The sequence below is a fragment of the Lonchura striata genome, chromosome Z (genome assembly GCF_046129695.1).
Source record: "Lonchura striata isolate bLonStr1 chromosome Z, bLonStr1.mat, whole genome shotgun sequence".
In the NCBI taxonomy this organism is placed as follows: domain Eukaryota; kingdom Metazoa; phylum Chordata; class Aves; order Passeriformes; family Estrildidae; genus Lonchura; species Lonchura striata.
In genome coordinates this window covers 57,838,515-57,860,783 of record NC_134642.1, presented here as the reverse complement: position 1 = coordinate 57,860,783, position 22,269 = coordinate 57,838,515, and the positions used below count along the sequence as shown (strand labels likewise).

At 54.6% G+C, this 22,269-nt stretch overlaps 1 protein-coding gene across 1 annotated transcript; it reads left to right on the top strand.

The window, feature by feature from the left end:
• The first annotated feature begins 13,372 nt into the window (after positions 1 to 13,372).
• On the top strand, positions 13,373 to 21,178 carry LOC144248234 (serine/threonine-protein kinase PAK 3-like). The gene is made up of 13 exons (XM_077790182.1): positions 13,373 to 13,418; positions 13,798 to 13,911; positions 14,791 to 14,979; positions 16,369 to 16,382; positions 17,481 to 17,604; positions 17,948 to 18,011; positions 18,640 to 18,688; positions 18,854 to 18,966; positions 19,156 to 19,273; positions 20,020 to 20,119; positions 20,404 to 20,600; positions 20,697 to 20,852; positions 21,077 to 21,178. The coding sequence occupies exons 1-13, from the start codon at positions 13,373 to 13,375 to the stop codon at positions 21,176 to 21,178; spliced, it is 1,386 nt and encodes a 461-aa protein (XP_077646308.1).
• The last annotated feature ends 1,091 nt before the right edge of the window (positions 21,179 to 22,269 follow it).

The following is a 22,269-nucleotide window of genomic DNA, read 5'->3' as shown; positions in this document are numbered from 1 at the left end:
CGTGTTCCCTGTCCGGCATGGCAGAGGGCTGGTGGGCTGCCGTGCTGCCGGCTGAAGAGACGCCGCAGCCAGGCGTTTTCTAAGGAGTCCAGGCAGCCTAGGGAGATCTCCTGCCTAGGCTTGCTTTCACTGCCAGGGCTATAAAGGGCTTTTTCTGCTGCCCTTTTCTTTCTAGGGGCTTTGGAGCTGTTTATAAAGCCCTCGACACCAGCACAGGACAACAGGTAAAGTGTCCATACCCGCGGCAGTTTCTCCCTAAGCTCTGCTGTCTGGCAACAGGGCAGTTTGGCACAGCTCACTGTGTCATGGCACGAGCGCTCGCTCCGTGTTCCTTGAGGTCTCGTGCAGGGAGCGACTTCTCAAGTTAATGGTCGCCAATGTCTTTGTAGGTGGCCATCAAGATAATGTCTCTTCAGGAGAAGATGTCTGAGGAGCTGGCTGTCAATGAAATCTTGGTGATGAGGGACAGCAGGAATCCCAATATTGTCAGCTACTTAGACAGGTTGGGGTATTCTCACGTCTATGTAGCTTTAGACATCTGCATGTGCACGGGAGGAGTTTGCAGCTGGCTTTCAGTAATCTCTTCTGGCATGTGTAGCTTGGAGAGCAGTTGCAAAAGCCTGGGTCAGGCCCTCGGGTGCCTGAGCCGTGCCCATTCCTCTCTCTCCATGCCGTGGTTTCCTTCTTTCAGCTACCTGGTGGATGCGGAGCTCTGGCTGGTGATGGAGTTCATGGACGGCGGCACGTTGTTCGATGTGCTCCGGGCAGTGTACCTGGAGGAAGGACAGATAGGCGCCGTCTGTCGGGAGGTGAGGCGTCCCGCTTGTGCTTCCCCTGGCCTGCCCAGGATGGTTCTTGTCAGCTGGTGGTTAAGGAGAGCAGAGATTTCTTGGCCCCGGCTTTCTTTTGGCGCTGCTCTCACGACACAGAGCAGAAGAAAGAGCATTAATCTGAAGGGAACTGCCTGCTGGAGTTCCCGCACGCCTTAGGCTCTGTTCTTGCACTCTTCCATGCTGTCCGTCCTCTGGCGCTCGTGCACACTCACTTGTTTCATTTCCTGGCTTGCTCCTCTCAGCTTTGCCTCTGAATGTTTGTCTGGAGCCTGTCCGTCTGTCCGACATTCCTTGACATTCTAAGCCCGCATGCGGGTGGCAGAATTTCAAGCCGAGGGCGAAGGAGATGTCCTCAGCTTGAAAGCACGGCATTGCAGCCCAGATGGCGAGGGATTCTGAAACAGGTCTAATGTGCTGCTTCCTCCTCTGCTGCCACAGGGCTTCCAATGAAATCGTTGCCATGCTGCTTGCCAGCCAAAGGTCACGTGCTTGGTACCAATGGCAGGATGGACTCGTGCAAGCTCAGATGCCTTCGCTTTGAAATATCCAAAGCACTTCTAAGAGTGTTGAAGCAGCAAGCTCTTGCTCTTGACAGCGCCGTGCTAGTGCTCCCTCCTTCACAATTCCCTGAGAAAGCTGTCAACCTCTTGGAGCCCTTTTCTTTCTTCTGGGATTAAATCAGATGCTGAATGTTAACTTTCCTTCCCTCCTTTCTCTCTCAGTGCCTGCAAGGACTGCATTTCCTTCATTCCCGCCAAGTCATCCACAGGGACATCAAAAGCGGCAACGTTCTCGTGGGCATGGACGGATCTGTCAAGCTGGGTGGGTATCGTCCCTGCTCAGGGGCAGCCTTCCCCGCGTGTGCTGTGGGGCTGCTTTTTGGTGACTGCCACTTCCCCAGAAGCGCTGCTCAGGCAGCGCGTGAATCGTGAGGGTGTTTCTGAAATGGCCAATGCCCTATTTCCCTGGCTCCAGCCACAGGGAAGGCAAGCTCAGCTGCCTTTTCAGCTAGACTGGGCATGGCCTTGGCAGGCTTGGAGTGGGCCATCCTTTAGGCCGGTTTGCCAGCGGTGGCTGGCTTTGACAGGCTTTGTTTTTCTCCTCAGCTGACTTTGGCCTCTGCGCTCAGCTCAGCCCTGAGCGCAGCAAGCGCAGCTCCAGAGTGGGCACTCCCAGCTGGATGGCCCCGGAAGTGGTGAGAGGAGAAGCCTACGGCCCCAAAGTGGACATCTGGTCCCTGGGGATCATGGGGCTGGAAATGGTGGAAGGGGAAGCTCCTTATGAGAGGATGGCCCGTGTCAGGGTAAGGTGCAGCTTAGAAAGGGGGCTCTGTGTGGAGAGAGCTGTTGTGGCTAGGAAAGGAGCAGCTAGAGTGCCCTCTTCCATCCATGTGTTGTAGGTTTTTGAACTGATAGAAATGAACGGGCCCCCGAAACTGCAGAACCCCAGGCACCACTCGGCTCTCCTGCGCGACTTTCTGCGCTGCTGCCTGCAGGCAGACGAGGACAGGCGCTGGTCTGCCCAGGAACTCCTGCAGGTGAGAAAAAGCAAAGGGGCAAAAAGCCCTGCCAGCTGAGGACACCTGCATCCAGGGATCAAGAGGAGTGTGGGCTGCGTGGGTGAGGCAGCTTCCAGGAGAGGAAGGCCCACGGGGAATGTGCTGCCCTCGGTCCTCTTGGTGTGTCTTTTGGGCAGCCAAGGAGTCCTGCTTGGGCCCGTGAGGATGTGCTCATGGAAAGTAACGGGGGTTCCCTTCTTTTTGGTTTTTCTTCCGGGCAGCATCCGTTTGTGACCTCAGGCGAGCCAGCCTCCAGCCTGGCTGCTCTGGTCACCTCAGCCAAGCAAGTGCTGGAAGACTGGAGAGGAGACGCTTGCGCCTGAGGAGGCCCTTGTGCCGTGCCAGCTCCGAGCAGGGGCAAGGGGATGTGTTGTGTTTGGGCAGAGATTCAGCCATCCCCTGACTTTTTAATAAGGGGCTGTGCTGTAGATAGGAAATGTAATGGTTCCGGAATTTTCTTAGTTTAGCTAGGTTCAACTTAAACCGTTGTTGGGTTTTTTTTTTTTCATGAAAAGATTAACTTTTAAAAATTAAGGAAATTCAGGCAGAGAATTCAAAGGACTGTAGAATCTAGATAGCTTAGATAGTAGAGGATAGTTTAGCTTAGAATATAGTCTTGTTAATTTAGGTAAGTTCTGAGCTCTCTTTTAAGTAGAAAAGAAGGAATTGTCATAATCAGAATTAAGCTGTGAGAGGAAAAGCTGTGATGCAGCAGAAGTGCACTGTGCAGGCGCTACAAGCTGTCAGCCTGATCAGGCCAGCTGCCGGGCAGAATGATAAAGATGCAGAAGTAGTGAGGGGACACTTTGTTTCAGCCAGAGTGGCAATAAAACTCTGACATAGGCCGAGCGTTGGAAGACTCCCTTCCTTGCCATGCTCTAGCTAAGCTGGACAGTCCCTTGCAGAGGCCCAGAGATCACGCTGAGGTAAGCAGCTTTGCTTACCGCAAGTGGGGAAAGCAAGTGCAGGAAAACTGGCGTGCAGACGCCTGCGCCTGAGGAGGCCCTCGTGCCCTGCCAGCTCAGGGGAGGGAAACGGGGATGGATCGTGCATAGGCAGAGCTTCAGCCATCCCCTGAGTTTTACGAGGAGCTCTGCTGTAGATAGGAAATGTAATGTTTTGAGGTTTTCTGAGCTTAGCTGTCTTTAGTTAGGACTAGAGACCATAGAAGGCTTCATTCATGAAGCATTGTTTAGAAAAGAGTAGAGTAGTGTTGATGTAGGGAAGCTCAGAATTATCCCTTAAGGAGAAATGAATGAATTGTCATCAGAAGAATTGAGCTATCCAAGAAGAATGTGGGATTGAGCAGATCTGGAGCAGGCATGTCCCACGAGTTGTCTGCCTGAACTGGCCACCTGGAGGAGGCCACCTGGAGGACAGATTGAGGAAGATGAAGATGGTGAAGTAACCAGGAGATGCTCTGTTCCAGCTCTTGCTTTCAGCATGACTGGCAATAAAACCTCTAAACCCCCCAGAGCCCTGGAGTGTTCCCTTGCGTGTCACGCTGTGCCTAAGCTGGTCAGTGCCTTCCAAGCTGTGCGCTGCGGACGGGCTCTCCCGTTCACGGCTTTGCGCTGCTTCCGAGCGGCCCAAGGCTCTCCCCCTTGCCAGAGTGGCCCTGGCCTGCCCCACACACCTTCCCCGACAGCTGCCCCACACCGCCCCACCTGCCTGGCTGAGATGTTCCCCACCGTGCCCTTGTGTCCCTCCGTGCCAGCTGCCCCTCACGCTGGGTCAGGATGAGGGACCTGGCCTGGCTGTCCCCCGTTTCCTGGCGGTCACTTGGTGCTGAGGAGTAAAGGAGGGTCGAAAGGGCACGTCTTCCTTACGCTTCCCTCTCTTGAACCTCTGGGGCACCAAAGCGCCCTGCTCAAGGGGGCCTGAGGGCCTACACTGGGCTTTCCATGCTACCGTGTCATTCCTCCTTCTCCAAAGCCCTACAATTTGCTGGTTGATGTGAGCGGACTTGGAAATGGGGAAAATGAGATGCTTTCCAATGGAGGCAATCCTTCTGGGTAACTACTGCAGTGTTTCAGCAAGAGAATTTGAAGATAGTGCTGGGCCTTGCATCAATTGCATTGATTTTGAAATGCCACCCTCAGCTTCTGAAGTGTGAGGAGCCCAGGGTAAAGCTCCTTGAAAGACTGGACTGTGCTGTCCACCAGCAGAGGACTTGCGGGTGCGGAGTCACCAGGAAAGCAAGTCTGGCATCCTTGTTCTACAGGTGAACCGAGTTGATTTCCAGAGGAGTTGCGTGCACTTTTCCGCCGTCTCACGCAGTAATTCCTTTCTGCTTTCAAGCTGGCTCCTGGGTCTAGCTGAAGATTTTAACAGAGAGGGGAATGACTACAACTCATTTTCATTGGGATGTGGCTGTGCAAGTGTCCGCCAGGAATCTTACAGGGAGCATGGAGCCTGGGCAAACATCTGTGAGACTGCGGCTTTGGCCTGTTCCAAAGGGCCCTTCCTTGGGCTCGACATCTGCAGGGCATTGCAGAGCAGTGGGCTGCAGGCTGCTGCCAGAGCTCCAACACAACACAACTGTGGCAGCCCAGGAACCACTGCAGAGCTCCTGTGGTTGTTCTGAGGCTTTCAGTGGCCAGAGAAAGAGCAAGCAGGACAAGAGGAGCTTTGTGTCAAGAGCTAAGCCAGCATCTCCCTGCCACAAAAGGGAGGCCGTGCAGCAAACAGAGTGGGAGAAAAAATCAGCATGCACCGGTGTGCTCAAGAAGCATCTGCACGCTGCAATACTCCTGGAAATTTATTTTCTTTGCTTCTTTTTCCCCCTACATGTCATGGAAGAAGCTGGCTTTTCAGAACCAACTAAGATGCCAGGGAGAAGAAGCACACTTGCTTTCTGTTCTCGCGTGCAGGCTGGGCCGCCGTGTCTTCCGAGTTGCCCTGGGACGCCTTGAGCTCTGGCTTATGGACTGGAAGGACATGTTCTGCTGCTTCACGACTGAGCAGAACTTCCCAGGCTTTTCTTTTGCGTCATCTGTACAGAAGGTTTGGTTGCTGGGCACAACAAACCCAGAGCAGCTGCTATTGTGAGGTCAAGGGAGCGGTGCCACGTCACAGTGCCGCGTCACAGCACAGCGATGTCCCGGTGAGCCCGAGGCCTGGTTGTCCAGAGCAGCTTTTCCGCTCGCTCCCTGCAGGAGGATCCCTGCGACCAAGGAGTTCTCAGCAGACGGCCTGCACCCCGAGAGGAGTCTTGCTTTACCCCTTGGGTGGCATTCAGTGTGCGAAGCAGCAGAGCACGGCCAAAATGTTCGGGCAGGTCTGTGCCGCGGTTTGCACCATCTTTACCGTTGCTTATTCTGGATATTACCTGACCCACCTGACTCGTAAGTAAAGGTTTATCCTGGGGCTGGCGTCCCCTGGCTTTTGCTTCGCTCTGCTCCATTCGCCGCGGTAGTGACCGAGTTGATCAGGGAACAAAACTGCCGTTAGGATGCCACCAGTTTGGTAAATCTCCTGCCAGCAGCATCAGCTAAGAAGGGGGTATCTGTACTGGGTGGTAGGTGCAGAGCGTTTGCAATGTAATTTGCAGCCTGCAGCGCTTGCCTTCCCTCCCCGGGACAGCGCGTGGCAGTGGAGTGTGTCATTTCCTCAGCTTGCTGCTTCAACCAAGACAACCTGGAAATTGTAGACTCTGAGGGGAGATGCTCAGAAGTACTTCTCAAAACCCTGTGGCTCTCTCCAGGAGTGAAGGAAAGCCCCTTTTGCTCCAAATGCTGCCATTTAGAGGCCTTGGCTGTGTGCCTTGACCCTTTCTAGGCTGCCCCAAGGTAGCCATTCCCCTGGCGATGCAGCACAAACTCCAGTCCAGTTAGGGTTTGCTGCTGAAGGCAGGAGCTGTTCTGGGGCCGCTGCAGCGGAGAGCTGCCACAGCAAAGGGGCCCTTTGTGGAAGCTTTGCTGTTGTATTGTCTTCCAGCAATTGATGGGAATGGCTTGTGCATGCAATTAAAAAAACGATCTATAAAATACTGGGAAGAGAAGAGGAAAAACTGCTTGAGCTGTTGCATTTCCTTGGCCGTGTTTCTGTTTCTTTCCTGGCAAAAGAGGCCCAAACGTAGACAGCGCCTACTCTAGTGTCCTTGTTTGTTCTCTCGCTTGCTGTGGGAAAGGGCTCTTGCTCCTGGAGGCATGTTAGGAAAGGGAAATGCTCTCCGTTGGGAATGACTTGTGCTGTGGGAGCCCCCAGCAAAAGGCACTTTTCTAAGGGCCTCTGGTTCCTTTTCCCTTGCTCCCTGCAGGTCACCTCACACGTGGATGGAGAAAAGCCTGTGCTTTGGTGAGTGGCAAAGGAACCCCTGACGTTGCTGGTGTGTTAGAACTGTGCAGCAAGCTGTGAGCTTGGCCTGTTGCAGTAGAGTGTAGAGTGCCAGCGTGGGAGGCTGAAGGAAAGGCCAGCTGCCTGGTGGCAGCAGCAGTAGCAAAGGGAGCGCTGGCTCCTTCCTTATTTTCCCATCAAGAGCCTTTCAAGAGGTGAAAAGCAAATGTGACAGCTCCAAGGTGTCTTGCTGCTTCTAGCCAGCATGGAAGATCAAATGCACAGCAAGAGGCAGTAGCACCTCATTCAGCCATCTTCCGAGGGCTTTCATGACTCAGAATGCCACTTGTATCCAAGTCTATGATTTGCCCTTATTCTGGGTGCTTTCCCAGCGCAGTAGAAAGCAGCTGCTGCAAGGGTTGGCTGTTCCCAGTCTCTCTCACTTCTGTCTGTCTGCAGGGCTCAGCCGCAGGGTCAGCGCCTCGTCTGGCTGGCACTGTTACAGAGGGAGAGGCTGAAGAGGAGCAAAACAGCAGCAAGCCTCCAGCTGCTGTCCCTCCACAGGCTGAACTTGCAGAGCCAGTAAGTGGCATCTGAGCCTGGCACTGCCTTGGATGCAGGGCCAAGCTTCAAGCCAGGCCTTCAAGCCCAGCCCTTGTTGCTTGCAGCTGAAGATGCTGGGGGCTGTGTGCCTGCCATGACCTAGTGCTGCTTCAGCCAAGCCAGGGAGCCCTGGCCAGTGGGTCCTGAACTTTGACACTTGAGCATCACTTTGCTGGGATGCTGAGAGGGCTCGAGAATGCCTCTTGGCATCAGACAAGAGGCAGCATTCAATTATTCCCAGCGTAGAAATGAGCCCCTTGTGCCCCCTGGCGATGCGGGCCGCCTGTGGCCAGCAGACAGAGCGGTCCAAAGACTCAGCTGACAGCCTTGCAGGATATTTGGGAAACACTGGCCCCTGGAAGGGACAAGCAACACTCCATGGACTACTTAGGTTCAGGCATGATGTAGACTGCGCTTCACTTGCACATGGTCAGAGCAGGGTTTGGTGAGGAGAATCCTAGAGGGCTCTGCATTGTAAAGGGCGGGTGGGGCTCAGCAGGGCTGGAATGCAGCCCCGAAGGGCCGCCCCCTAATGCCTGAAATACAGAGGGGAAATTGGTGAAAGGGATCAGAGAAGGGACACGCTCTGGGCTTCTGCTCAGACAGTTGCATGCCAGCTCCAGGGTGATTTCATTGCCCAGGAAAACACAGGAGGAGGAAGAACCGCAACAAGGCTCTGGAGCCCTGCTCTGATCTCTGTGCGGATCTTTGCAAGCCCATCAATGGCTAGTTCCACTCGTCGTGCAGAAAGGCCAGCACGATGGAGCATGGAAGTGGCCATGAGGGGCTGTATCGAAGTAGCCTTAGTGGTTTTCCCATTGCCTTTGGGAAGGGGACGTCCAAAAGCCCCCAGCTGAGGAGGCCTGGCGGTGGCCGACAGCATCTTCCGAAGGCCTTGCTTTTGCCGTGTGCTCTCCGGGGCGTCTGTGCCAGCCGCCCTTCTGACGGGCAATCCTTTCTGGTCCCAGCTCAAGACAGGCTCTGCCATTCAACGTGCCGCTGGACCGGCATCGCCTGCAGCGGCCAGCTGTCCCCCAACTGCCGGCACTTCATCCAGCAGCCCAGCCCAGCAGCCCGAGATGAGAGAGGAGCAGGGCCTGAAGACACTGAGTACGTCTGCCGTGTTTCTTGTCTGCCAGAGCAGTGCGTTGTCTGCGTGTCTCGGTGCAGGCTGCGCCAGAAGTTCCTCCTCGGTCTCAGAGGCGCTGAGGCCTCTCTGCAGAAGCTGTTGTTGTGCTTTGAGGCAGCGAGGGAGCGCTCGGGGTGTTCCTGCTGCCTCTGGGGACAGCTGAGCCTGGCTTGGCTCTGCCTGGGCTGCCTTTTGTGGCACGTCGCGAGTGACTGGCCCCAGGGAGCTCTCAAGCTCCTGACAGTGGGCATGCATTTTGGATTGTGTGGGCAGCAAGGCCTCCGGTTGAAAGTGAGCTCCTGGCACTGCTTTTGTCTCTCTCAGGGAGCATTGTGAGTCTGGGCGAGCCAATGAAGAAATACAGGGCATTTGAAGAACTTGGACGAGGGTAAGTGTGACGTCTGCTCCATAGAACAAACCGTGGGCCGGGTCTTCAGCTTGTGCAATATCCAGCGTGAAGTCAGGCCAGTTCCAAACGCGGTCAGCCTCGGGCTTTGCCTCCTGTCACCTCTCAGGACGGCTCAGTCAGAGCAGTCAGGAAGCATCAGCAAAGACAACTTGATGCAAGCGACGCCTTGCTTGCAGCAGTGAGGAGCAGGACCTGGAAGATCTCCTGGCCCTGTGTCTGTATGGCCTCCAAGGGCACCTTGCCACTCAAGAGCTGTCTGAGGACAGTTCTTGAAGGCAGTGTTTTCCAAGTTAGTCTTCTCCAGATGTAAGCCCACTTGCACACCTGTGCGCAAAGCCACACAGAGATCGAGCCCCCCTTCCACTGGAATGGAACCAAGTGGGCGTGTGCCTTGGAGATTTGCACGGGTCCTTGGTCTCCATGAGGGAGCGCCGTGTTCCCTGTCCGGCATGGCAGAGGGCTGGTGGGCTGCCGTGCTGCCGGCTGAAGAGACGCCGCAGCCAGGCGTTTTCTAAGGAGTCCAGGCAGCCTAGGGAGATCTCCTGCCTAGGCTTGCTTTCACTGCCAGGGCTATAAAGGGCTTTTTCTGCTGCCCTTTTCTTTCTAGGGGCTTTGGAGCTGTTTATAAAGCCCTCGACACCAGCACAGGACAACAGGTAAAGTGTCCATACCCACGGCAGTTTCTCCCTAAGCTCTGCTGTCTGGCAACAGGGCAGTTTGGCACAGCTCACTGTGTCATGGCACGAGCGCTCGCTCCGTGTTCCTTGAGGTCTCGTGCAGGGAGCGACTTCTCAAGTTAATGGTGGCCAATGTCTTTGTAGGTGGCCATCAAGATAATGTCTCTTCAGGAGAAGATGTCTGAGGAGCTGGCTGTCAATGAAATCCTGGTGATGAGGGACAGCAGGAATCCCAATATTGTCAGCTACTTAGACAGGTTGGGGTATTCTCACGTCTATGTAGCTTTAGACATCTGCATGTGCACGGGAGGAGTTTGCAGCTGGCTTTCAGTAATCTCTTCTGGCATGTGTAGCTTGGAGAGCAGTTGCAAAAGCCTGGGTCAGGCCCTCGGGTGCCTGAGCCGTGCCCATTCCTCTCTCTCCATGCCGTGGTTTCCTTCTTTCAGCTACCTGGTGGATGCGGAGCTCTGGCTGGTGATGGAGTTCATGGACGGCGGCACGTTGTTCGATGTGCTCCGGGCAGTGTACCTGGAGGAAGGACAGATAGGCGCCGTCTGTCGGGAGGTGAGGCGTCCCGCTTGTGCTTCCCCTGGCCTGCCCAGGATGGTTCTTGTCAGCTGGTGGTTAAGGAGAGCAGAGATTTCTTGGCCCCGGCTTTCTTTTGGCGCTGCTCTCACGACACAGAGCAGAAGAAAGAGCATTAATCTGAAGGGAACTGCCTGCTGGAGTTCCCGCACGCCTTAGGCTCTGTTCTTGCACTCTTCCATGCTGTCCGTCCTCTGGCGCTCGTGCACACTCACTTGTTTCATTTCCTGGCTTGCTCCTCTCAGCTTTGCCTCTGAATGTTTGTCTGGAGCCTGTCCGTCTGTCCGACATTCCTTGACATTCTAAGCCCGCATGCGGGTGGCAGAATTTCAAGCCGAGGGCGAAGGAGATGTCCTCAGCTTCAAAGCACGGCATTGCAGCCCAGATGGCGAGGGATTCTGAAACAGGTCTAATGTGCTGCTTCCTCCTCTGCTGCCACAGGGCTTCCAATGAAATCGTTGCCATGCTGCTTGCCAGCCAAAGGTCACGTGCTTGGTACCAATGGCAGGATGGACTCGTGCAAGCTCAGATGCCTTCGCTTTGAAATATCCAAAGCACTTCTAAGAGTGTTGAAGCAGCAAGCTCTTGCTCTTGACAGCGCCGTGCTAGTGCTCCCTCCTTCACAATTCCCTGAGAAAGCTGTCAACCTCTTGGAGCCCTTTTCTTTCTTCTGGGATTAAATCAGATGCTGAATGTTAACTTTCCTTCCCTCCTTTCTCTCTCAGTGCCTGCAAGGACTGCATTTCCTTCATTCCCGCCAAGTCATCCACAGGGACATCAAAAGCGGCAACGTTCTCGTGGGCATGGACGGATCTGTCAAGCTGGGTGGGTATCGTCCCTGCTCAGGGGCAGCCTTCCCCGCGTGTGCTGTGGGGCTGCTTTTTGGTGACTGCCACTTCCCCAGAAGCGCTGCTCAGCCAGCGCGTGAATCGTGAGGGTGTTTCTGAAATGGCCAATGCCCTATTTCCCTGGCTCCAGCCACAGGGAAGGCAAGCTCAGCTGCCTTTTCAGCTAGACTGGGCATGGCCTTGGCAGGCTTGGAGTGGGCCATCCTTTAGGCCGGTTTGCCAGCGGTGGCTGGCTTTGACAGGCTTTGTTTTTCTCCTCAGCTGACTTTGGCCTCTGCGCTCAGCTCAGCCCTGAGCGCAGCAAGCGCAGCTCCAGAGTGGGCACTCCCAGCTGGATGGCCCCGGAAGTGGTGAGAGGAGAAGCCTACGGCCCCAAAGCGGACATCTGGTCCCTGGGGATCATGGGGCTGGAAATGGTGGAAGGGGAAGCTCCTTATGAGAGGATGGCCCATGTCAGGGTAAGGTGCAGCTTAGAAAGGGGCCTCTGTGTGGAGAGAGCTGTTGTGGCTAGGAAAGGAGCAGCTAGAGTGCCCTCTTCCATCCATGTGTTGTAGGTTTTTGAACTGATAGAAACGAACGGGCCCCCGAAACTGCAGAACCCCAGGCACCACTCGGCTCTCCTGCGCGACTTTCTGCGCTGCTGCCTGCAGGCAGACGAGGACAGGCGCTGGTCTGCCCAGGAACTCCTGCAGGTGAGAAAAAGCAAAGGGGCAAAAAGCCCTGCCAGCTGAGGACACCTGCATCCAGGGATCAAGAGGAGTGTGGGCTGCGTGGGTGAGGCAGCTTCCAGGAGAGGAAGGCCCACGGGGAATGTGCTGCCCTCGGTCCTCTTGGTGTGTCTTTTGGGCAGCCAAGGAGTCCTGCTTGGGCCCGTGAGGATGTGCTCATGGAAAGTAACGGGGGTTCCCTTCTTTTTGGTTTTTCTTCCGGGCAGCATCCGTTTGTGACCTCAGGCGAGCCAGCCTCCAGCCTGGCTGCTCTGGTCACCTCAGCCAAGCAAGTGCTGGAAGACTGGAGAGGAGACGCTTGCGCCTGAGGAGGCCCTTGTGCCGTGCCAGCTCCGAGCAGGGGCAAGGGGATGTGTTGTGTTTGGGCAGAGATTCAGCCATCCCCTGACTTTTTAATAAGAGGCTGTGCTGTAGATAGGAAATGTAATGGTTCCGGAATTTTCTTAGTTTAGCTAGGTTCAACTTAAACCGTTGTTGGGTTTTTTTTTTTTCATGAAAAGATTAACTTTTAAAAATTAAGGAAATTCAGGCAGAGAATTCAAAGGACTGTAGAATCTAGATAGCTTAGATAGTAGAGGATAGTTTAGCTTAGAATATAGTCTTGTTAATTTAGGTAAGTTCTGAGCTCTCTTTTAAGTAGAAAAGAAGGAATTGTCATAATCAGAATTAAGCTGTGAGAGGAAAAGCTGTGATGCAGCAGAAGTGCACTGTGCAGGCGCTACAAGCTGTCAGCCTGATCAGGCCAGCTGCCGGGCAGAATGATAAAGATGCAGAAGTAGTGAGGGGACACTTTGTTTCAGCCAGAGTGGCAATAAAACTCTGACATAGGCCGAGCGTTGGAAGACTCCCTTCCTTGCCATGCTCTAGCTAAGCTGGACAGTCCCTTGCAGAGGCCCAGAGATCACGCTGAGGTAAGCAGCTTTGCTTACCGCAAGTGGGGAAAGCAAGTGCAGGAAAACTGGCGTGCAGACGCCTGCGCCTGAGGAGGCCCTCGTGCCCTGCCAGCTCAGGGGAGGGAAACGGGGATGGATCGTGCATAGGCAGAGCTTCAGCCATCCCCTGAGTTTTACGAGGAGCTCTGCTGTAGATAGGAAATGTAATGTTTTGAGGTTTTCTGAGCTTAGCTGTCTTTAGTTAGGACTAGAGACCATAGAAGGCTTCATTCATGAAGCATTGTTTAGAAAAGAGTAGAGTAGTGTTGATGTAGGGAAGCTCAGAATTATCCCTTAAGGAGAAATGAATGAATTGTCATCAGAAGAATTGAGCTATCCAAGAAGAATGTGGGATTGAGCAGATCTGGAGCAGGCATGTCCCACGAGTTGTCTGCCTGAACTGGCCACCTGGAGGAGGCCACCTGGAGGACAGATTGAGGAAGATGAAGATGGTGAAGTAACCAGGAGATGCTCTGTTCCAGCTCTTGCTTTCAGCATGACTGGCAATAAAACCTCTAAACCCCCCAGAGCCCTGGAGTGTTCCCTTGCGTGTCACGCTGTGCCTAAGCTGGTCAGTGCCTTCCAAGCTGTGCGCTGCGGACGGGCTCTCCCGTTCACGGCTTTGCGCTGCTTCCGAGCGGCCCAAGGCTCTCCCCCTTGCCAGAGTGGCCCTGGCCTGCCCCACACACCTTCCCCGACAGCTGCCCCACACCGCCCCACCTGCCTGGCTGAGATGTTCCCCACCGTGCCCTTGTGTCCCTCCGTGCCAGCTGCCCCTCACGCTGGGTTAGGATGAGGGACCTGGCCTGGCTGTCCCCCGTTTCCTGGCGGTCACTTGGTGCTGAGGAGTAAAGGAGGGTCGAAAGGGCACGTCTTCCTTACGCTTCCCTCTCTTGAACCTCTGGGGAACAAAGCGCCCTGCTCAAGGGGGCCTGAGGGCCTACACTGGGCTTTCCATGCTACCGTGTCATTCCTCCTTCTCCAAAGCCCTACAATTTGCTGGTTGATGTGAGCGGACTTGGAAATGGGGAAAATGAGATGCTTTCCAATGGAGGCAATCCTTCTGGGTAACTACTGCAGTGTTTCAGCAAGAGAATTTGAAGATAGTGCTGGGCCTTGCATCAATTGCATTGATTTTGAAATGCCACCCTCAGCTTCTGAAGTGTGAGGAGCCCAGGGTAAAGCTCCTTGAAAGACTGGACTGTGCTGTCCACCAGCAGAGGACTTGCGGGTGCGGAGTCACCAGGAAAGCAAGTCTGGCATCCTTGTTCTACAGGTGAACCGAGTTGATTTCCAGAGGAGTTGCGTGCACTTTTCCGCCGTCTCACGCAGTAATTCCTTTCTGCTTTCAAGCTGGCTCCTGGGTCTAGCTGAAGATTTTAACAGAGAGGGGAATGACTACAACTCATTTTCATTGGGATGTGGCTGTGCAAGTGTCCGCCAGGAATCTTACAGGGAGCATGGAGCCTGGGCAAACATCTGTGAGACTGTGGCTTTGGCCTGTTCCAAAGGGCCCTTCCTTGGGCTCAACATCTGCAGGGCATTGCAGAGCAGTGGGCTGCAGGCTGCTGCCAGAGCTCCAACACAACACAACTGTGGCAGCCCAGGAACCACTGCAGAGCTCCTGTGGTTGTTCTGAGGCTTTCAGTGGCCAGAGAAAGAGCAAGCAGGACAAGAGGAGCTTTGTGTCAAGAGCTAAGCCAGCATCTCCCTGCCACAAAAGGGAGGCCGTGCAGCAAACAGAGTGGGAGAAAAAAATCAGCATGCACCGGTGTGCTCAAGAAGCATCTGCACACTGCAATACTCCTGGAAATTTATTTTCTTTGCTTCTTTTTCCCCCTACATGTCATGGAAGAAGCTGGCTTTTCAGAACCAACTAAGATGCCAGGGAGAAGAAGCACACTTGCTTTCTGTTCTCGCGTGCAGGCTGGGCTGCCGTGTCTTCTGAGTTGCCCTGGGACGCCTTGAGCTCTGGCTTATGGACTGGAAGGACATGTTCTGCTGCTTCACGACTGAGCAGAACTTCCCAGGCTTTTCTTTTGCGTCATCTGTACAGAAGGTTTGGTTGCTGGGCACAACAAACCCAGAGCAGCTGCTATTGTGAGGTCAAGGGAGCGGTGCCACGTCACAGTGCCGCGTCACAGCACAGCGATGTCCCGGTGAGCCCGAGGCCTGTTGTCCAGAGCAGCTTTTCCGCTCGCTCCCTGCAGGAGGATCCCTGCGACCAAGGAGTTCTCAGCAGACGGCCTGCACCCCGAGAGGAGTCTTGCTTTACCCCTTGGGTGGCATTCAATGTGCGAAGCAGCAGAGCACGGCCAAAATGTTCGGGCAGGTCTGTGCCGCGGTTTGCACCATCTTTACCGTTGCTTATTCTGGATATTACCTGACCCACCTGACTCGTAAGTAAAGGTTTATCCTGGGGCTGGCGTCCCCTGGCTTTTGCTTCGCTCTGCTCCATTCGCCGCGGTAGTGACCGAGTTGATCAGGGAACAAAACTGCCGTTAGGATGCCACCAGTTTGGTAAATCTCCTGCCAGCAGCATCAGCTAAGAAGGGGGTATCTGTACTGGGTGGTAGGTGCAGAGCGTTTGCAATGTAATTTGCAGCCTGCAGCGCTTGCCTTCCCTCCCCGGGACAGCGCGTGGCAGTGGAGTGTGTCATTTCCTCAGCTTGCTGCTTCAACCAAGACAACCTGGAAATTATAGACTCTGAGGGGAGATGCTCAGAAGTACTTCTCAAAACCCTGTGGCTCTCTCCAGGAGTGAAGGAAAGCCCCTTTTGCTCCAAATGCTGCCATTTAGAGGCCTTGGCTGTGTGCCTTGACCCTTTCTAGGCTGCGCCAAGGTAGCCATTCCCCTGGCGATGCAGCACAAACTCCAGTCCAGTTAGGGTTTGCTGCTGAAGGCAGGAGCTGTTCTGGGGCCGCTGCAGCGGAGAGCTGCCACAGCAAAGGGGCCCTTTGTGGAAGCTTTGCTGTTGTATTGTCTTCCAGCAATTGATGGGAATGGCTTGTGCATGCAATTAAAAAAACGATCTATAAAATACTGGGAAGAGAAGAGGAAAAACTGCTTGAGCTGTTGCATTTCCTTGGCCGTGTTTCTGTTTCTTTCCTGGCAAAAGAGGCCCAAACGTAGACAGCGCCTACTCTAGTGTCCTTGTTTGTTCTCTCGCTTGCTGTGGGAAAGGGCTCTTGCTCCTGGAGGCATGTTGGGAAAGGGAAATGCTCTCCGTTGGGAATGACTTGTGCTGTGGGAGCCCCCAGCAAAAGGCACTTTTCTAAGGGCCTCTGGTTCCTTTTCCCTTGCTCCCTGCAGGTCACCTCACACGTGGATGGAGAAAAGCCTGTGCTTTGGTGAGTGGCAAAGGAACCCCTGACGTTGCTGGCATGTTAGAACTGTGCAGCAAGCTGTGAGCTTGGCCTGTTGCAGTAGAGTGTAGAGTGCCAGCGTGGGAGGCTGAAGGAAAGGCCAGCTGCCTGGTGGCAGCAGCAGTAGCAAAGGGAGCACTGGCTCCTTCCTTATTTTCCCATCAAGAGCCTTTCAAGAGGTGAAAAGCAAATGTGACAGCTCCAAGGTGTCTTGCTGCTTCTAGCCAGCATGGAAGATCAAATGCACAGCAAGAGGCAGTAGCACCTCATTCAGCCATCTTCCGAGGGCTTTCATGACTCAGAATGCCACTTGTATCCAAGTCTATGATTTGCCCTTATTCTGGTGCTTTCCCAGCGCAGTAGAAAGCAGCTGCTGCAAGGGTTGGCTGTTCCCAGTCTCTCTCACTTCTGTCTGTCTGCAGGGCTCAGCCGCAGGGTCAGCGCCTCGTCTGGCTGGCACTGTTACAGATGGAGAGGCTGAAGAGGAGCAAAACAGCATCAAGCCTCCAGCTGCTGTCCCTCCACAGGCTGAACTTGCAGAGCCAGTAAGTGGCATCTGAGCCTGGCACTGCCTTGGATGCAGGGCCAAGCTTCAAGCCAGGCCTTCAAGCCCAGCCCTTGTTGCTTGCGGCTGAAGATGCTGGGGGCTGTGTGCCTGCCATGACCTAGTGCTGCTTCAGCCAAGCCAGGGAGCCCTGGCCAATGGGTCCTGAACTTTGACACTTGAGCATCACTTTGCTGGGATGCTGAGAGGGCTCGAGAATGCCTCTTGGCATCAGACAAGAGGCAGCATTCAATTATTCCCAGCGTAGAAATGAGCCCCTTGTGCCCTCTGGCGATGCGGGCCGCCTGTGGCCAGCGGACAGAGCGGTCCAAAGACTCAGCTGACAGCCTTGCAGGATATTTGGGAAACACTGGCCCCTGGAAGGGACAAGCCACACTCCATGGACTACTTAGGTTCAGGCATGATGTAGACTGCGCTTCACTTGCACATGGTCAGAGCAGGGTTTGGTGAGGAGAATCCTAGAGGGCTCTGCATTGTAAAGGGCGGGTGGGGCTCAGCAGGGCTGGAATGCAGCCCCGAAGGGCCGCCCCCTAATGCCTGAAATACAGAGGGGAAATCGGTGAAAGGGATCAGAGAAGGGACACGCTCTGGGCTTCTGCTCAGACAGTTGCATGCCAGCTCCAGGGTGATTTCATTGCCCAGGAAAACACAGGAGGAGGAAGAACCGCAACAAGGCTCTGGAGCCCTGCTCTGATCTCTGTGTGGATCTTTGCAAGCCCATCAATGGCTAGTTCCACTCGTCGTGCAGAAAGGCCAGCACGATGGAGCATGGAAGTGGCCATGAGGGGCTGTATCGAAGTAGCCTTAGTGGTTTTCCCATTGCCTTTGGGAAGGGGACGTCCAAAAGCCCCCAGCTGAGGAGGCCTGGCGGTGGCCGACAGCATCTTCCGAAGGCCTTGCTTTTGCCGTGTGCTCTCCGGGGCGTCTGTGCCAGCCGCCCTTCTGACGGGCAATCCTTTCTGGTCCCAGCTCAAGACAGGCTCTGCCATTCAACGTGCCGCTGGACCGGCATCGCCTGCAGCAGCCGGCACTTCATCCAGCAGCCCAGCCCAGCAGCCCGAGATGAGAGAGGAGCAGGGCCTGAAGACACTGAGTACGTCTGCCGTGTTTCTTGTCTGCCAGAGCAGTGCGTTGTCTGCCTGTCTCGGTGCAGGCTGCGCCAGAAGTTCCTCCTCGGTCTCAGAGGCGCTGAGGCCTCTCTGCAGAAGCTGTTGTTGTGCTTTGAGGCAGCGAGGGAGCGCTCGGGGTGTTCCTGCTGCCTCTGGGGACAGCTGAGCCTGGCTTGGCTCTGCCTGGGCTGCCTTTTGTGGCACGTCGCGAGTGACTGGCCCCAGGGAGCTCTCAAGCTCCTGACAGTGGGCATGCATTTTGGATTGTGTGGGCAGCAAGGCCTCCGGTTGAAAGTGAGCTCCTGGCACTGCTTTTGTCTCTCTCAGGGAGCATTGTGAGTCTGGGCGAGCCAATGAAGAAATACAGGGCATTTGAAGAACTTGGACGAGGGTAAGTGTGACGTCTGCTCCATAGAACAAACCGTGGGCCGGGTCTTCAGCTTGTGCAATATCCAGCGTGAAGTCAGGCCAGTTCCAAACGCGGTCAGCCTCGGGCTTTGCCTCCTGTCACCTCTCAGGACGGCTCAGTCAGAGCAGTCAGGAAGCATCAGCAAAGACAACTTGATGCAAGCGACGCCTTGCTTGCAGCAGTGAGGAGCAGGACCTGGAAGATCTCCTGGCCCTGTGTCTGTATGGCCTCCAAGGGCACCTTGCCACTCAAGAGCTGTCTGAGGACAGTTCTTGAAGGCAGTGTTTTCCAAGTTAGTCTTCTCCAGATGTAAGCCCACTTGCACACCTGTGCGCAAAGCCACACAGAGATCGAGCCCCCCTTCCACTGGAATGGAACCAAGTGGGCGTGTGCCTTGGAGATTTGCACGGGTCCTTGGTCTCCATGAGGGAGCTCCGTGTTCCCTGTCCGGCATGGCAGAGGGCTGGTGGGCTGCCGTGCTGCCGGCTGAAGAGACGCCGCAGCCAGGCGTTTTCTAAGGAGTCCAGGCAGCCTAGGGAGATCTCCTGCCTAGGCTTGCTTTCACTGCCAGGGCTATAAAGGGCTTTTTCTGCTGCCCTTTTCTTTCTAGGGGCTTTGGAGCTGTTTATAAAGCCCTCGACACCAGCACAGGACAACAGGTAAAGTGTCCATACCCACGGCAGTTTCTCCCTAAGCTCTGCTGTCTGGCAACAGGGCAGTTTGGCACAGCTCACTGTGTCATGGCACGAGCGCTCGCTCCGTGTTCCTTGAGGTCTCGTGCAGGGAGCGACTTCTCAAGTTAATGGTGGCCAATGTCTTTGTAGGTGGCCATCAAGATAATGTCTCTTCAGGAGAAGATGTCTGAGGAGCTGGCTGTCAATGAAATCTTGGTGATGAGGGACAGCAGGAATCCCAATATTGTCAGCTACTTAGACAGGTTGGGGTATTCTCACGTCTATGTAGCTTTAGACATCTGCATGTGCACGGGAGGAGTTTGCAGCTGGCTTTCAGTAATCTCTTCTGGCATGTGTAGCTTGGAGAGCAGTTGCAAAAGCCTGGGTCAGGCCCTCGGGTGCCTGAGCCGTGCCCATTCCTCTCTCTCCATGCCGTGGTTTCCTTCTTTCAGCTACCTGGTGGATGCGGAGCTCTGGCTGGTGATGGAGTTCATGGACGGCGGCACGTTGTTCGATGTGCTCCGGGCAGTGTACCTGGAGGAAGGACAGATAGGCGCCGTCTGTCGGGAGGTGAGGCGTCCCGCTTGTGCTTCCCCTGGCCTGCCCAGGATGGTTCTTGTCAGCTGGTGGTTAAGGAGAGCAGAGATTTCTTGGCCCCGGCTTTCTTTTGGCGCTGCTCTCACGACACAGAGCAGAAGAAAGAGCATTAATCTGAAGGGAACTGCCTGCTGGAGTCCCCGCACGCCTTAGGCTCTGTTCTTGCACTCTTCCATGCTGTCCGTCCTCTGGCGCTCGTGCACACTCACTTGTTTCATTTCCTGGCTTGCTCCTCTCAGCTTTGCCTCTGAATGTTTGTCTGGAGCCTGTCCGTCTGTCCGACATTCCTTGACATTCTAAGCCCGCATGCGGGTGGCAGAATTTCAAGCCGAGGGCGAAGGAGATGTCCTCAGCTTCAAAGCACGGCATTGCAGCCCAGATGGCGAGGGATTCTGAAACAGGTCTAATGTGCTGCTTCCTCCTCTGCTGCCACAGGGCTTCCAATGAAATCGTTGCCATGCTGCTTGCCAGCCAAAGGTCACGTGCTTGGTACCAATGGCAGAATGGACTCGTGCAAGCTCAGATGCCTTCGCTTTGAAATATCCAAAGCACTTCTAAGAGTGTTGAAGCAGCAAGCTCTTGCTCTTGACAGCGCCGTGCTAGTGCTCCCTCCTTCACAATTCCCTGAGAAAGCTGTCAACCTCTTGGAGCCCTTTTCTTTCTTCTGGGATTAAATCAGATGCTGAATGTTAACTTTCCTTCCCTCCTTTCTCTCTCAGTGCCTGCAAGGACTGCATTTCCTTCATTCCCGCCAAGTCATCCACAGGGACATCAAAAGCGGCAACGTTCTCGTGGGCATGGACGGATCTGTCAAGCTGGGTGGGTATCGTCCCTGCTCAGGGGCAGCCTTCCCCGCGTGTGCTGTGGGGCTGCTTTTTGGTGACTGCCACTTCCCCAGAAGCGCTGCTCAGCCAGCGCGTGAATCGTGAGGGTGTTTCTGAAATGGCCAATGCCCTATTTCCCTGGCTCCAGCCACAGGGAAGGCAAGCTCAGCTGCCTTTTCAGCTAGACTGGGCATGGCCTTGGCAGGCTTGGAGTGGGCCATCCTTTAGGCCGGTTTGCCAGCGGTGGCTGGCTTTGACAGGCTTTGTTTTTCTCCTCAGCTGACTTTGGCCTCTGCGCTCAGCTCAGCCCTGAGCGCAGCAAGCGCAGCTCCAGAGTGGGCACTCCCAGCTGGATGGCCCCGGAAGTGGTGAGAGGAGAAGCCTACGGCCCCAAAGTGGACATCTGGTCCCTGGGGATCATGGGGCTGGAAATGGTGGAAGGGGAAGCTCCTTATGAGAGGATGGCCCGTGTCAGGGTAAGGTGCAGCTTAGAAAGGGGGCTCTGTGTGGAGAGAGCTGTTGTGGCTAGGAAAGGAGCAGCTAGAGTGCCCTCTTCCATCCATGTGTTGTAGGTTTTTGAACTGATAGAAACGAACGGGCCCCCGAAACTGCAGAACCCCAGGCACCACTCGGCTCTCCTGCGCGACTTTCTGCGCTGCTGCCTGCAGGCAGACCAGGACAGGCGCTGGTCTGCCCAGGAACTCCTGCAGGTGAGAAAAAGCAAAGGGGCAAAAAGCCCTGCCAGCTGAGGACACCTGCATCCAGGGATCAAGAGGAGTGTGGGCTGCGTGGGTGAGGCAGCTTCCAGGAGAGGAAGGCCCACGGGGAATGTGCTGCCCTCGGTCCTCTTGGTGTGTCTTTTGGGCAGCCAAGGAGACCTGCTTGGGCCCGTGAGGATGTGCTCATGGAAAGTAACGGGGGTTCCCTTCTTTTTGGTTTTTCTTCCGGGCAGCATCCGTTTGTGACCTCAGGCGAGCCAGCCTCCAGCCTGGCTGCTCTGGTCACCTCAGCCAAGCAAGTGCTGGAAGACTGGAGAGGAGACGCTTGCGCCTGAGGAGGCCCTTGTGCCGTGCCAGCTCCGAGCAGGGGCAAGGGGATGTGTTGTGTTTGGGCAGAGATTCAGCCATCCCCTGACTTTTTAATAAGAGGCTGTGCTGTAGATAGGAAATGTAATGGTTCCGGAATTTTCTTAGTTTAGCTAGGTTCAACTTAAACCGTTGTTGGGTTTTTTTTTTTTCATGAAAAGATTAACTTTTAAAAATTAAGGAAATTCAGGCAGAGAATTCAAAGGACTGTAGAATCTAGATAGCTTAGATAGTAGAGGATAGTTTAGCTTAGAATATAGTCTTGTTAATTTAGGTAAGTTCTGAGCTCTCTTTTAAGTAGAAAAGAAGGAATTGTCATAATCAGAATTAAGCTGTGAGAGGAAAAGCTGTGATGCAGCAGAAGTGCACTGTGCAGGCGCTACAAGCTGTCAGCCTGATCAGGCCAGCTGCCGGGCAGAATGATAAAGATGCAGAAGTAGTGAGGGGACACTTTGTTTCAGCCAGAGTGGCAATAAAACTCTGACATAGGCCGAGCGTTGGAAGACTCCCTTCCTTGCCATGCTCTAGCTAAGCTGGACAGTCCCTTGCAGAGGCCCAGAGATCACGCTGAGGTAAGCAGCTTTGCTTACCGCAAGTGGGGAAAGCAAGTGCAGGAAAACTGGCGTGCAGACGCCTGCGCCTGAGGAGGCCCTCGTGCCCTGCCAGCTCAGGGGAGGGAAACGGGGATGGATCGTGCATAGGCAGAGCTTCAGCCATCCCCTGAGTTTTACGAGGAGCTCTGCTGTAGATAGGAAATGTAATGTTTTGAGGTTTTCTGAGCTTAGCTGTCTTTAGTTAGGACTAGAGACCATAGAAGGCTTCATTCATGAAGCATTGTTTAGAAAAGAGTAGAGTAGTGTTGATGTAGGGAAGCTCAGAATTATCCCTTAAGGAGAAATGAATGAATTGTCATCAGAAGAATTGAGCTATCCAAGAAGAATGTGGGATTGAGCAGATCTGGAGCAGGCATGTCCCACGAGTTGTCTGCCTGAACTGGCCACCTGGAGGAGGCCACCTGGAGGACAGATTGAGGAAGATGAAGATGGTGAAGTAACCAGGA

What these genes read in the sequence shown, in the direction of transcription:
- LOC144248234 (XM_077790182.1), top strand. Translation starts at nt 13,373, where the DNA reads ATGAGGGACCTGGCCTGGCTGTCCCCCGTTTCCTGGCGGTCACTTG. An exon ending in GCAGGGCCTGAAGACACTGA is followed by an intron (nt 17,605 to 17,947) that starts GTACGTCTGCCG and finishes TGTCTCTCTCAG; the next exon opens with GGAGCATTGTGAGTCTGGGC. An exon ending in ATTGTCAGCTACTTAGACAG is followed by an intron (nt 18,967 to 19,155) that starts GTTGGGGTATTC and finishes TCCTTCTTTCAG; the next exon opens with CTACCTGGTGGATGCGGAGC.